Source organism: Aulonocara sp. 'chitande type north' Nkhata Bay, linkage group LG18, assembly GCF_057382095.1.
Source record: "Aulonocara sp. 'chitande type north' Nkhata Bay isolate Kocher_YH1m ecotype deep benthic linkage group LG18, A_spYH_male_GT1.1, whole genome shotgun sequence".
NCBI lineage: Eukaryota > Metazoa > Chordata > Actinopteri > Cichliformes > Cichlidae > Aulonocara > Aulonocara sp. 'chitande type north' Nkhata Bay.
In genome coordinates, this window is record NC_141361.1 from 25368198 (window position 1) to 25381076 (window position 12879).

General features: G+C 39.2%; 2 protein-coding genes across 2 annotated transcripts; one reads left to right on the forward strand and one right to left on the reverse strand.

The window, feature by feature from the left end:
* The first annotated feature begins 678 nt into the window (after nucleotides 1–678).
* On the forward strand, nucleotides 679–10102 carry pif1 (PIF1 5'-to-3' DNA helicase homolog (S. cerevisiae)). The gene is made up of 13 exons (XM_086271325.1): nucleotides 679–759; nucleotides 988–1549; nucleotides 1716–1839; nucleotides 2005–2130; nucleotides 2910–3063; nucleotides 3670–3784; nucleotides 4901–5007; nucleotides 5235–5374; nucleotides 5953–6059; nucleotides 6161–6248; nucleotides 6392–6537; nucleotides 8968–9159; nucleotides 9436–10102. Exons 2-13 carry the CDS (start codon nucleotides 998–1000, stop codon nucleotides 9481–9483), a joined length of 1899 nt encoding a protein of 632 aa, XP_086127451.1. The 5' UTR covers nucleotides 679–759; nucleotides 988–997; the 3' UTR covers nucleotides 9484–10102.
* Nucleotides 10103–10130: 28 nt separating this feature from the next.
* LOC147308668 (cytochrome b-c1 complex subunit 6, mitochondrial-like) lies at nucleotides 10131–12878 on the reverse strand. The gene is made up of 4 exons (XM_086271327.1): nucleotides 12721–12878; nucleotides 12288–12344; nucleotides 10577–10738; nucleotides 10131–10503 (listed from the first exon to the last, which is right to left on the reverse strand). The coding sequence occupies exons 1-4, from the start codon at nucleotides 12766–12768 to the stop codon at nucleotides 10471–10473; spliced, it is 300 nt and encodes a 99-aa protein (XP_086127453.1). The 5' UTR covers nucleotides 12769–12878; the 3' UTR covers nucleotides 10131–10470.
* Nucleotide 12879: the final 1 nt, after the last annotated feature.

Below are 12879 nucleotides of genomic sequence, written 5' to 3' on the forward strand. Positions count from 1 at the left end.
AGCAATACAGGATTAACAGAGCAGAACAAAAGGCAGCCAATATCCACATACTGTATTTCCACGTGTATTTCACTCAGTCATTAATCTCTGCACCTAGTTCCCATTTCCTAGTAACATATAAAATATAAAAATATTAAGAAACGACGTGTGATTCAGGACTTTTGCACAGTACTTTGTCTTTGTGGTTTCTTGCTAACTGTAGCGTGTCTTATCACAAAAATATTTACGAATTTATACATTGAAGATAATATTCAATCAGAATTGATCAGAATACATTAATAATTCCTAAGGGCATTATGTGACAAACACCCCATGACTTACTTTGTCAAAGTAAAAGACAAAGAAATAAGTAAGAAAAAAGTTGAAGAAAAAAAGGAGGAACAACTGGTTGACGCATGCGCACTTAAGGTAGACTACAAATGCTTCCGAAGGACTCAAAAACAATCTGTTAAATGTGTTTTCTGTTAAATTTGAAGTGAGAATAGCTGCTTTGTTGAGATCTCACCGGACTGATTTGTCTGCCTTCATTGTAATTTCCGGATAGCCATGTGTATTTCACTCAAAAGTCAACGTCACGACAACGGGCTCACTGATTGGTCGCAGGAAGCAAGGGGGCGTCATTTGTCATCTCCCATTGGTTGTAATGTTAAATCTCCTCTCTCTGATTGGCCGGGAGCATCGCTTTGCTATTGGCTGATCTCACGCACCGACAATTTGAAAATCGGCGTTCAGAAGTGCAGGAGCAGCTGACACACAAAGGTTAGCACAAATGTATTTTAAAACAGTGTTAAGAGGTTGATTTTAAACCCGGATCGCATATTTAGCTTTGTTGTTTGTTTAGGTTGAGTAGTACAAGCACGGCTGCTTTTGAATTCAGACTTTCTTAAACCATAGTAGCGTTTCCTCTTTGTAAGATTCATGCACTCTGGCAGCTACAGTGTTATTAGTTTTACTGTTAATTCATGTTAAGTATGTTTTTGTGCTCAGAGTCGCTGTGATGTTATCGGGAGAGGACGGCGCACAGCTTCAGTGCACTGTGACGGTGGAGCAGCTCAACAGCTCGGGACAGGCCACCCGGAGGAAGGTCATCCGCAAAGCCTCAGTAATTCTGGGCCGGAATGAGTACCAGGAGATCATCCTGCGAGTCCACGACGGCAAAGTGCCCCAAAGCTACCATCTGAAAGAGTTCAAACTTTTCACCAAGTTTGCCAGAGATGGGAAGTGCACCGTGAAACTGGTCCCTGAAAACATCCAGGTCCTCATGTCAAACTGTCCAACTGACCAGCTTAGCCTCTTTCTCAAAACCCTGAGCATCAAACACCAGGCCTGGCAGGGCAGCAAGCCTCTGAGCAACCGAGAGAAGCTCAAGGCCGGCCTGCCCCGCAGCTTCGAGGCCATCAGCCCCCTGCAGCAAAAAGACATCCAGAAAGTCAAGGAGCTGAGAAGCAAAGTGGCTCCTAACGGACTGACGGACCGCAGTAATAGGATGACCGCTGCAGGTACAGGACAGCAGGTCAAACGCTCCAGGAGTGACTGTAACTTCAGCCCAGTGAGTTGTACACACAGCACTCTCTCCCATTTACATTCAGGTTGCGTCACAGCAAACTGCAGGACTGTTTCCCACAGGAGGCACTGGTGTCCTGAACACATTCTCTCTGTTCACACTGTGGGTTACACTTAAACAAAGATGACAGCAGATATTGTCATTGTTCCAGGTAAAGGCCAACCCAAGTAAGAAGCCAATCCTCTCCTTACCATCACGCAAGCTTAACAAAGAGCAGGCTGCTGTTCTCAGTGCAGTGCTGAGTGGCAAGAATGTCTTTTTCACCGGAAGTGCAGGTAAAAAGTGCACAAAGATAAAGCTTCACAGTGATGACACTGAGAAACTACTTGTTTTGTCTGACTGTTCTGCTAAATTACAGGCTGCATCTTGCTTATAAAATCCCTCTTGTGACATTTTCATCAACACAGCTTGGTGTAAATATTGCTCGGTTGTGTTTTCAGGTACAGGGAAGTCCTTCTTGCTCAAGAGAATCATGGGATCTCTTCCACCAAAGAGCACTTTTGCCACAGCCAGCACGGGAGTGGCTGCGTGTCACATCGGAGGAACAACGTTACACAACTTTGCTGGTCAGTCAATTATCTGAAGTGTGTTAATATAATCACTGTGACTATCTGGAGCTCAATTTATTTCCCACAGCATCAACAAGATGACACAAATAATTGGTCAATTTACAGGTATCATTTTTTTAAAGCTTGTTCTAAAACTGAAATGGGGAAAATTGGTTATAAGCACAAACATAATTATTCTGCTGATCCTTTTCTTGGAGTCAACTGTTAGAGCAGCTCCTTTTCTAATCAGAAGGTCTGAAGATCCTTGGCTCCCCAGCCTGCATGTATTAAATTGTGAATACATCAAGATGCTGAACCTTGATTTGCTTCCATTGGAGTGTGAGGTTAAGTGCTTAGCCTTAAGCAAACAAAAAAGCACTCAGATTAATGTGCGTGTGGCAAGAACACACTTTGAATGCTCAAATTGGATAGAAAATGTAGAAAAACTTTATATAAGTACAGACTGCTTAAAATTACAGGTTTTAGTGGATATAGCTGATAAATATGGATAATCGTTTTAGCTGTCCTTATAATTGGCCCCTTCTTTGTTTCTTTACTCAGTTAATTAAAACCACATCCTTGGACTCATTTCAATGTCTGCTTGATGCCCCATTTCACTTTATGAATCTTTAAATCTTTGAGGCGGGCTCCTCGGATATCTTTTCACTTTTTAACAGACCTTTTTAATTAAATCTTAATATACAGTAGGATGTGAGCTGAGTATTTGCAAGGGTGTTAATCATTTTTGTTCTTCCTGGCTATCTTCTTACCATTCTCTGAATCGTTGCTCTTTCCAGGTATTGGCTCAGGCTCTGCCCCAGTGGAGCAGTGCATCGAGCTGGCTCAGAGGCCCGGGGTGCTCCAGCACTGGACTAGCTGTCGACACCTTATCATTGATGAGATTTCCATGGTGGAGGCTCAGTTCTTTGACAAGCTCGAGGCAGTAGCTAGGTGAGGATGGTGATTCAAAGATGGGCTCCTGGACTGAGATCGAAAATGACTTTGTAATGTTAATTTATTCCAAAATGTAAATGTACATACTAGCATTGTCCATAGCAAGTGTTTGCTTAAAGTTTGGTTTTGTTAGAGCTGAAGTCAAGAAGATCTTTTATTTTGTTAAATATTATTTTACTTCTTTATTTTGATGGCAGTAACAAGTCAGTTTAAATTAGATCTGCAGTATTGTAAAAATTGCCTTAAAACAACGCACACATGTGGACCAAGAATTAAATACACTAAGAAAATCTCTGAAAAGAGAAATTTAAAGCAGTTCTATCTAAACAAACCACAAGGCTTGTGAAACAATGTTCTTTGGACAGATGAGACTAAAGTGGAGATGTTTGCTCATAACACACAGCACCACACAAACACAGCATGTCAGCACAAACACATCATAAAAACTGGTGGTGTGCTGATTTGAGCTTGGTTTGGAGCCACAGGACGTGGACACTCTGGTGTCACTGATTCTACCACAAACTCCTCTCTGAGTCGAAGTATTCTAGAGTCAAATTTGTCTGACAGACAAATGCTTGGCTAAAACTCTTTGAAATCTTGCAGGTCGGTGAGGAGGTCTACCGAGCCATTTGGAGGGATCCAGCTGATCGTTTGTGGTGACTTTCTTCAGCTGCCTCCAGTTTCTAAGGGAAAAGAAAAAGCCAGCTTCTGTTTTCAGGTCAGATCATAGTGGAGCCTCTTAGAAGTTGAGGTAACACTTTATAATACAGCTTGTAACTAAGGGTCTAACTTCCCACTTTTTAAAATTTTAAATGACAATGTAAAAATATTTACCTACAAATAAAACAAAGACGTAGGTACATTAGAATACGGCGGTAACAAGTCAGGAAAAAGCATTATTAATTATCATGCAAGTAAATTTAAGTGTGCTTAAATAATTGGACGTAATGTGCAAGTACTTTTGAAGTGTTGCATAACTTTGGGTGTTTTATAGAAAAGGAAACCCATATTATTCTGTTATTCATTTTAAGTAATTTTAAATGGTGCCCAACTTCCAGGTATTTTACAGGATAAGAGACGGTCTTTTCCTGTACACTCGATTTGAAAGTTATGTTTGAACAGTGACTGTGAAAGGAAACATACGCTTGCAAATTTTGATGGTATTTACTTTTTTTTCTTGTAAGTTGCTAATGGAAAATGGCCCATATTGCATTTAATTTGCTAAAATAAAAGGACATTTCAATAATAGAACATCCATTATGCACGTCCACATATGTGATGTAAAAAGGTGAGACTGATCCACTCCATGCTACGCCCGTGTCCTGAAAAGTACAGCGTATTTGTGATGCACTATAAGGAAATATTGTTGGGTTTTTTTCTGCAAAATTATCATAAAATTGCCATAACTTAAATTTTCTTAGAGTACAGGTTGCTGTAAAAGTCTAACCCCCTTACGCGCTTATTCTAGTATTTGTATGTAAATAAACTTGCATTGTAATTTCAAATAAAATAGTGAAAATCCATTTAATTACAGAGTGATTAGGCCCTTAGTTCCAGGCCTATTATTTAAAGTAAAAGAAGTTTGGAAAGAAACTGGCTTACTTAGAAGAGCAATTTTTAAAAGATGACAATATCATATTTAATGCATTTATTTGTGTAAACTAGATGTTAAGGCTGTGATTTCTATGCATTGTTAAGCATTTACTTTTCTGGTGCTGAGAGACTGCACTGAGTCGTTGCATTTTTCAACACGTCTATTCTGTTCTGCGTATTTCCTCGAGAGCATTAATGCATTTTTGGGGAAGATGAACTTTTCCACTTTCTGACCCTTCAGGCCAGGAGTTGGCGTAAGGTGATCCAGATCAATATGGAGTTAACGGAAGTGCGGAGGCAAACAGACCAGAGCTTCATCTCCCTCCTGCAGGCAGTGAGGGTGGGGAGGTAACCCTGTTTCATTATCACATTTTGTTTTGTTCAACTAATGCAATCTCACCTGAAATTGTATTACACCATGTTGTTTCCACTTATGTACGTATGTTATAAATGTCCTCGAGGCTGTTAAGGTTTTTGAATTGGTCTGATTGGGCAGGAAAAGTTTTAAAGGAAGGTTGTGGTTGGTTTGTTTGTTTGTTTGTTTGTTTGTTTTTTTGTCAATTAACACAATTCAGGGTGACGGAGGAAGTCACAGCCAAGCTGATCAAAAGTGCCAACCATCAGATTGAAAGGGACGGTATCCTAGCGACCAGGCTGTGCACACACAAAGATGACGTGGATCTCACCAACGAGAACAAACTCCAGCAATTACCAGGTCTGAATTCTTCTGATTGCCCCGCCCACAAAAAAAGAAACACGTGTTACTTTGTTTGGTTTGGATCCAATTGAAAATGGACAACCTTGTTATAATCCATTTCCTCTCAAGAGTGTGGTCTGTCCTGCCTGGCAATTTGAGAAATGTTTTATTTATTTATTTTCCAAACTGTTTCATTAACTGGCATAGACATTTCTGATCGTCTGAACAAAAAACCATAACTTTGTGAAAAGCTCAACTCTGACTCTTTTTCCTGCTGTTTCTATACATTCAAGTTGTGTTTACATGTTTCTGCCTCCCCAAATGCCCAGTTTCACCCATGATGAACCCCAAACAGGTGCTTTCAGTCTCAACAAGGTGCTGATTTTGTCATTTCCTGTAGTGGTGTACCAGTATTTTCATGGACACAACTATTCAGGAAACTTTGGAGTGTATTTGGCCGACAGTAGCAACAGATTTTTATATGTATGTTTAAGGTCTTCCCTTTCATTTCCCCCATCACATTTACTGTCTGTTTACACATTCCTTTAAGAAGTACCACTAGTTTTCAGTTGAATTAATCTCTCACTGCTCCTTAGGGTCAGCGTGTCTGTTTGAGGCACTAGACAGCGACCCAGTGCTGGTCAACACTATAGATGCTCACAGTCCTGTCGGCAGGCTGATCCAACTCAAAGTGGGAGCTCAGGTGTGTGTGCACGTACGTGTGTGTGTTCCCAGAGAAACCATTTTATTTTACACAAACCCTTTTTAACACCTGCTTTACTGCTGCTTGCTTGTATTTTTAAGGTCATGCTAACAAAGAACTTGGATGTTGCTCGAGGTCTGGTGAATGGAGCACGAGGTGTCGTGGTTGATTTTGAGTCTGGAAAACATGGTCCGTACCTAGCTGTGAAAATATATTTGTTAAAAATCCTACGGAAGCAATGGCAAGACAGGATTGCATATTAGTTTGACTTTTTTAGGAAACACACTTGTCTACATCCTTGGCATCTTGTCCAATGCTGTTTGTTTCCACAGGACTCCCACGTGTGCGTTTCCTGTGCGGCGTCACAGAGGTGCTGAAGCCAGAGCGCTGGGTGTTTAAGTCCGGTGGTGGGATCCACCTGAGCCGACAGCAGCTGCCACTCAAATTGGCCTGGGCCATCTCCATCCACAAGAGCCAGGTCAGTAAACATTCGGTGCTCACTTCCCGATGATGACCTTATATTTTCTTTGTAGAGCACGTTGTTTGGTGTTGCCATGGGACACCAGTGTTTTATGTGGGTTTGTCTTTGATAAACTGTTTACATGATTATTTAAAAAGTTAAAATTAAAAAATGAAAAATTAGTTCAAAACTGTGAAGCACGGTGGTGCACTGTTGCCTCACAGCAACAAAACAAACAACAAAAAAATGGCATGATTAGGTCTAATTCCAGCATCATATTATTCACTTTGCCTCCTGGTTAACATGAGAGTGAGAGGAAGACAGAAGGCAATTTCAGAGGTGCAGATGGTGCTCATTTTTGTATTTTTCTTTTTAAAAAGAAAGCTTGAGTATGTTTATATTTGGATTGTCTTGCATGCCAAATTATGTTCAATGGTCCACCGCCTTGCAACAGCTATAAAATGGATTGTATTGAAATGTTGTACAAGCAGAGCCTGTTAGTTGCCTTAAACTCTTTGGACATGTTTGCACTTGTTACTGGAAACATATTTCTCTCCTTTTGTAACTATAAAAATATTGTTTTAAACTTGATCTAGTCACATGGTTTGCAGATGGTGAACATTATACCTGCTAAACATCTTTTTCTCTCTGTCACCAACTTTGAAAAGCTGCACTTTGTCAGTGTTCAGTGTAATAAATTAAAAATGTGGGATAAAAAATTAGAAAAAGGAATATATGGAATATAATGAATATTTAATTTACTCTATGTTCCACTACATGGAAATATTTGCCATCCAATATATTTATTGCTTTTATCTTTATTAGTTTGGACCAGTTACAAAAATGGAACAGTGGTGGCTATGCAGTAAAAACTACATAACCTAATCGCTACAATTGCTGACTTTATTTAAAAAAATAAAATAAAATAAAATAATTCACATTGTGATCAATTTAAAAATCAGTTAATCGCAGATTCCTGTTTGTCACTATGAGCGAAGTACAGAGTTCCTCTGTTTAACATGTTCTGAATGTTCAGCTTGATTTCAAAGGCTTTTTATTGTCTATAGCTGACATTAGCAAACATATTGTAAAAGTAACAAGTTGTTTTGGCTTGTTGGACACACCACTAATTTAGTTTTCTTTTCACATCTTAAAATATACCAGAATAATATCTTTATAAATGTAAGATTTTTTTGATTTTTTTTTTAATTTATTTATTTTTAATTATCTCTTCATTTTCTGAGATTTTAACACAAATTTACTTGACTGGCTCTCTGTTAAAGAGTTGGCCAGACCAGGGTCTGTCCTCTTCCTCTCTCTTGTTTTCTCCCTTCCTCACTGTTCTAATGCCACCTAGAAAGCACAAAAACAACAATATCACATAGAAAGTCCCACTGGCCATTTTAAATCTTATAATGAACGTATAACAGGCAGGGAAAACTAAGTGCAACAATTCAATTTGAAGGAAAATTGCTATAGAGGCCCAATCTAACCACAAGCTGTAACTCAACAATTGGCAATCTTCCGCTCTGCTGCACCAACACACTCAATATCCTAACCTCCATCTGAGAATCTAGCTAAAGGTAAAAGGGTCATCTCTGGATAATTGGGTTAATTGGTAATGACCAATGAGTGCAAAGGGGTGATCTACAGCAGACATGTCAGGGCACAAGGATGTAAAAATTAGATTCCATACCAATGTCCTCATAGTGTGACCTGAATAAATTATAATTTCAGGTTGGAGGTGTATACGCTGGTCAGGTGAATCTGAAAGTTGATGCTCCTGGCCTGTCACAAATCTTATACTGTAGACTAAACAATTACCCTTTGTTTGTTTCCCTCCAGCTAACAAAAAGCTGGGATCTTGTAAAATTTAAAAATGCAATGATTTTATTCACAACAAAACAAAAATACACATCAGATGTTTAAACTGAGACATTTTACCATGTCCTGAAAAATATTAGCTCGTGATGAATTTGATGTGGGCGGCAAATGTCTCAAAAAATGGGGGCGAAAAAAGGCTGGAAAAGTGGTATTAAAAAGAAACAGCTGGATGAACATCAGGTCAGAAACATTATTGGGTTTTAAAAGAATAATAATAATAATTTTCTCCAAAGTCCAGCAGCTGGTTTTCTCAGTGTTTAGATGTTTATGGACTGTTGCTAAAAGAAGAGTGGACGCTACACCCTGTCCCAACTTTTTTGTTTTAAGAGCTGTTGCTGCCATTAGATTCAAAATGAGCGAATGTTTTCTTTAAATGGTACATTGTGTTTTTATTTGCAATTTAAGCAGCAACATAACAATTTTCTAATTGGGGTTTGTAGTTGAATCCTAGAATCGAGTAGTCAGCTTTTTGGGTTTTTCAAACACTGGACTTCCATCAGTACATGTTGTTTTTATGTAACAATGATGGTTATCATGTTATGGTTTTATGCTTTTGTTTTGAAGGGAATGACGCTGGACTGTGTGGAAATATCTTTGGCTCGTGTGTTTGAGAGTGGCCAGGCTTACGTGGCCCTGTCTCGGGCTCGGAGCCTCGAGGGTCTAAGGGTCATGGACTTTGACCCCCGCGTGGTCCGGGCAGACCCAGAAGTCCTCCTCTTCTACAGAAAACTGAGGAAGGAAAGGTTGCTCATGCAGGTGAGGGCAAATATTACCTCAGCCTGTAGAAAATGTTTATTCGTATCTCACATTTTCATTTTTTTTTCAGTTTCTCATTTTCATTTTTATATAGTTCAATGTTAAGTTTATGTTAAGCAGAACAAAATGAGACCAAATCTCTCAGGTAATATTTTGGAAAGCTCCTTTTTCCCTAGAGTTGGTGAGATGGATCAAACTACACTGGAGTGCTGTGGATGAAAAACTTCATTCACCAGCTGTACTTATGATCTTCTTTGTCCTCATTTTTCTCTGCAGGCCTCCATGGATGATTTTGTTAGCAACAATAAAGAAAATGCATGGTGAGGCTGGCTCTAAATCCACTCTAATGATATGCACTATGTGCATGAGCTATTTCACCATTTAACCTTATTTTCTTGAGACTTCAATCTCTACTTGGAGTCACACTGCCACCATCTGCTCATCACTATACTTTTTTTTTTTTTCAGAGGTTATTTTTTTTAAATTATTTTTTTACATGTATTCAAATAAAATTTTAGCCAAATTATTTGTGTGAAGTTTTTTATCAGTCCTTAATATTTAAGGGAGGAAAAACACTCAAACAATGACGCTCCTTGGCTTTAGAGGTCTCGGGGAGAAAATAAAATCTATAGCTGCCTTTAGTCACCGAGTGGCAGCATCCACTCCTAACATTCTCCCACCCGTTTGGGATGATGTAAGGGAATTAACCGTGTCTGTGTTAAAGCTGTGGGGAGAGAAAAAATGCTCTGATCTAATTAACTTTACCTCAACTGCTTTTCAAAAATTGCAAACGTGGGACAAGTGTTCCAGTGCATGCGCCATTAAATAGAAATGCCAGAGACCAATTTTGTGTCATCGTAAACATCAGTGAGACCATTTAGCGTTAGTGGCTGGATAAAACTAATTAAACCATCAGTCATGGAGTCCTCCCGAGAACGCGGATGCTCTGAAAAGAAGCAGCTCAGACTAAGTGGAATCCAAAGACAACCTTTATTTTCTGGTCAGCAGAGTGACGTCATGACCAAACCTGAGCCGGTTTCCATTACTGTAGCAGCATATTTGCTCCAACATTCCACCTCATCACATTTTCATTACAGCCAATCCCTTCTTGACACAAATTTTTAAAGTGTATGCTCCAATATGTTATTAGTGACTCTTGATGTCGATACTGCTATCAGCTATATTAGTATGCACTGCATACAAACAGGTGTCAGGAACGTAGTCAAAGGGAATTCAGGAGAACAACAACAGGCTTCATTTGTAGATTATTTTACATTATCAGAAATTATATCGGGTCTACTGGACGGGTTGTCATTTCACATTGTGGAACAGCTTGTGTGCGACCTGTAGAGACAGAAAGTGAAGATGAGCATCTTCACTAGGAGAATAATCTTTCCTTTGTCTAGCGCACACTTACACAATGGTCCCGCGCATGCAGGAAGTCAAAGAGTTCTTCTGTACACTCCTCATCAGTGTTGGACCTTGAACTGACCCGGGTTTCACAGAGCTCCAGACGCTCCTTGTAGTGCACACAGTGTTCAGTCTCCTCACACTTGGCTCTTATCGCTTCTAGAGGATCCTAAAAAGAAAGGAAGCCATGCTAATCATCAGGAAAATGATGGCAAAAACTCTGGTAGGAAAACAACAACTCTCAAACCATGAAGGTGATTTTATAATGAAGTTAGAGGTTTAATAAGCCAGGCTTTCTGTGTGCTCAAAATGGGGCGTTTTATTCAATTCAATTTTATTTATATAGCGCCAAATCACAACAACAGTTGCTTCAAGGCGCTTCATATTGTAAGGTAGACCTACAATAAATACATACAGAGAAAAACCCAACAATCATATGACCCCCTATGAGCAAGCACTTTAGCAACAGTGGGAAGGAAAAACTCCCTTTTAACAGGAAGAAACCTCAGGCAGAACCAGGGTCAGGGAGGGGCGGCCATCTGCTGCGACCGGTTGGGGTGAGAGAAGGAAGACAGGACAAAAGACATGCTGTGGAAGCATCATATTACTCAAAATGATCCCTACGAGTGCCCTTTGGAGTGCTGTTTATTATTTCTGTAGAAAAATGTTAATCAAGTGATTTACTCTACCGAGCAATAAAACAAACCTTTTAAGCTAATTATTTTAACACTTGGGTGCTCTCAGTGCTGCCGTTTATCTCTAACATCATGGCTGCGCTCGGAAATTTTAAACTGGATCCATTTAAACATTGAAGGTTACTGTCCCACAGCCTAACTGCATTATTATTTTAGCAGATCAAAGTGAAATTAATTTGAATGATTGAACAGGTATTCTGCTGTCCGTTCTGTTTTCTAGTAGGTGCAATACTAGCAGTACAAAAGAGACTTAATAGCAGATTAAAACAAAATATAAAACATTTATACATGTTTTTCATCACCAAATGAATACACGCACATGAGTCAGTGAAAATACTTCCAACTGATTTTAACTCACAACTCTGAAGATCACCTCCAGACTAGGTTATATGTTTTCAGCGTAAGTTACCAGGTACACAGAGAGCTGATTTCCTAAAATATAAAACTCTGATGTTAAGCTTGAGATCCGTCACTAAGCCACTAAACTTACCTTGTTGTGCACCACTATGCTCATTCCTAGCTCTTCCAGTAAATATTTTAAGACCTATACTATATCTAGTGATGTAAAAATCTGGTATTTTGATACATTTCTTTTCCTTTCAAACACAGAAAACAAACTGATTTCTCCAATATCCATTACTGGCATTTTGTTTTCTTTAATCAACTTATTTACACTGTTCAGATCAGCTGGTTATTGGGTTTGTTGTGCATCAAACAAGTTTTGCAAGCAGGGAAGCTGCAGAGTGCCCTCTGGCGGACAAAATATTCATCAACACTTATACCATAGAAGAAGGGTGTTTCTTTTGTTTGTGTTTTTTAAATATATAATTCGTTATATAGAAATGCTGATACCAATACACAGACACATAGGTAATATCGGCTGATAATACTGGCCCGCCGATAAATCAGTCAGACTTTAACCCATCCGGTATGAGGGTTTTTTCAACCTTTCGTCCTACATAAAAAGCTGTTTGTGACCAGAATACATGTTGTTATAATAAGTATTAATAAATAAACAATTACCACCAACTCTTCCTCCTCTTCTTCCTCCTCCTCCTCCTCAGCAGGGGCATCTTCCTCCTATTCAGAGACATTTATATCAATGTTTTAAAATCCAGTTACAACCCAGCACAGCTTACAGATTTATAGGGCTTTTTTAAGTTTTGTGTACATTTTTATTAATTACGTTAAAGAATGTCCAGATATTGTAATCACCTAATAAAACTGTGCCGTATGAAACGCACTGAATCAGTCACAGTTAAAATAAGCAGTCTCTCAGGGTAACACCGTCAGCTGCCAGCCTCGTTTAATGGCGATAATTATATTAAAGGGTCTTAAAAGGAGCTGACAGTAAACTCGCAGGTTACACCGCTAAACTGAGCAGCAGATTTGGGTAACTTCGTCAAACACACACACAGACCAGTCTATAAAGACACAATACGATATTTTTCGGTACCTCATCGTCGGGGTCCCCGTGTGTGAGCATTTTTTTCTCGAAAACCATGGTTATGTCTGACAATTTTACAAAATAAAACTCAGAAAGCTGAAACTCCTCGGTTTCACTACTTCTGTTCGAGGACGCGAGGTCGGTCACACGCCGGAAACTACTAGAAGG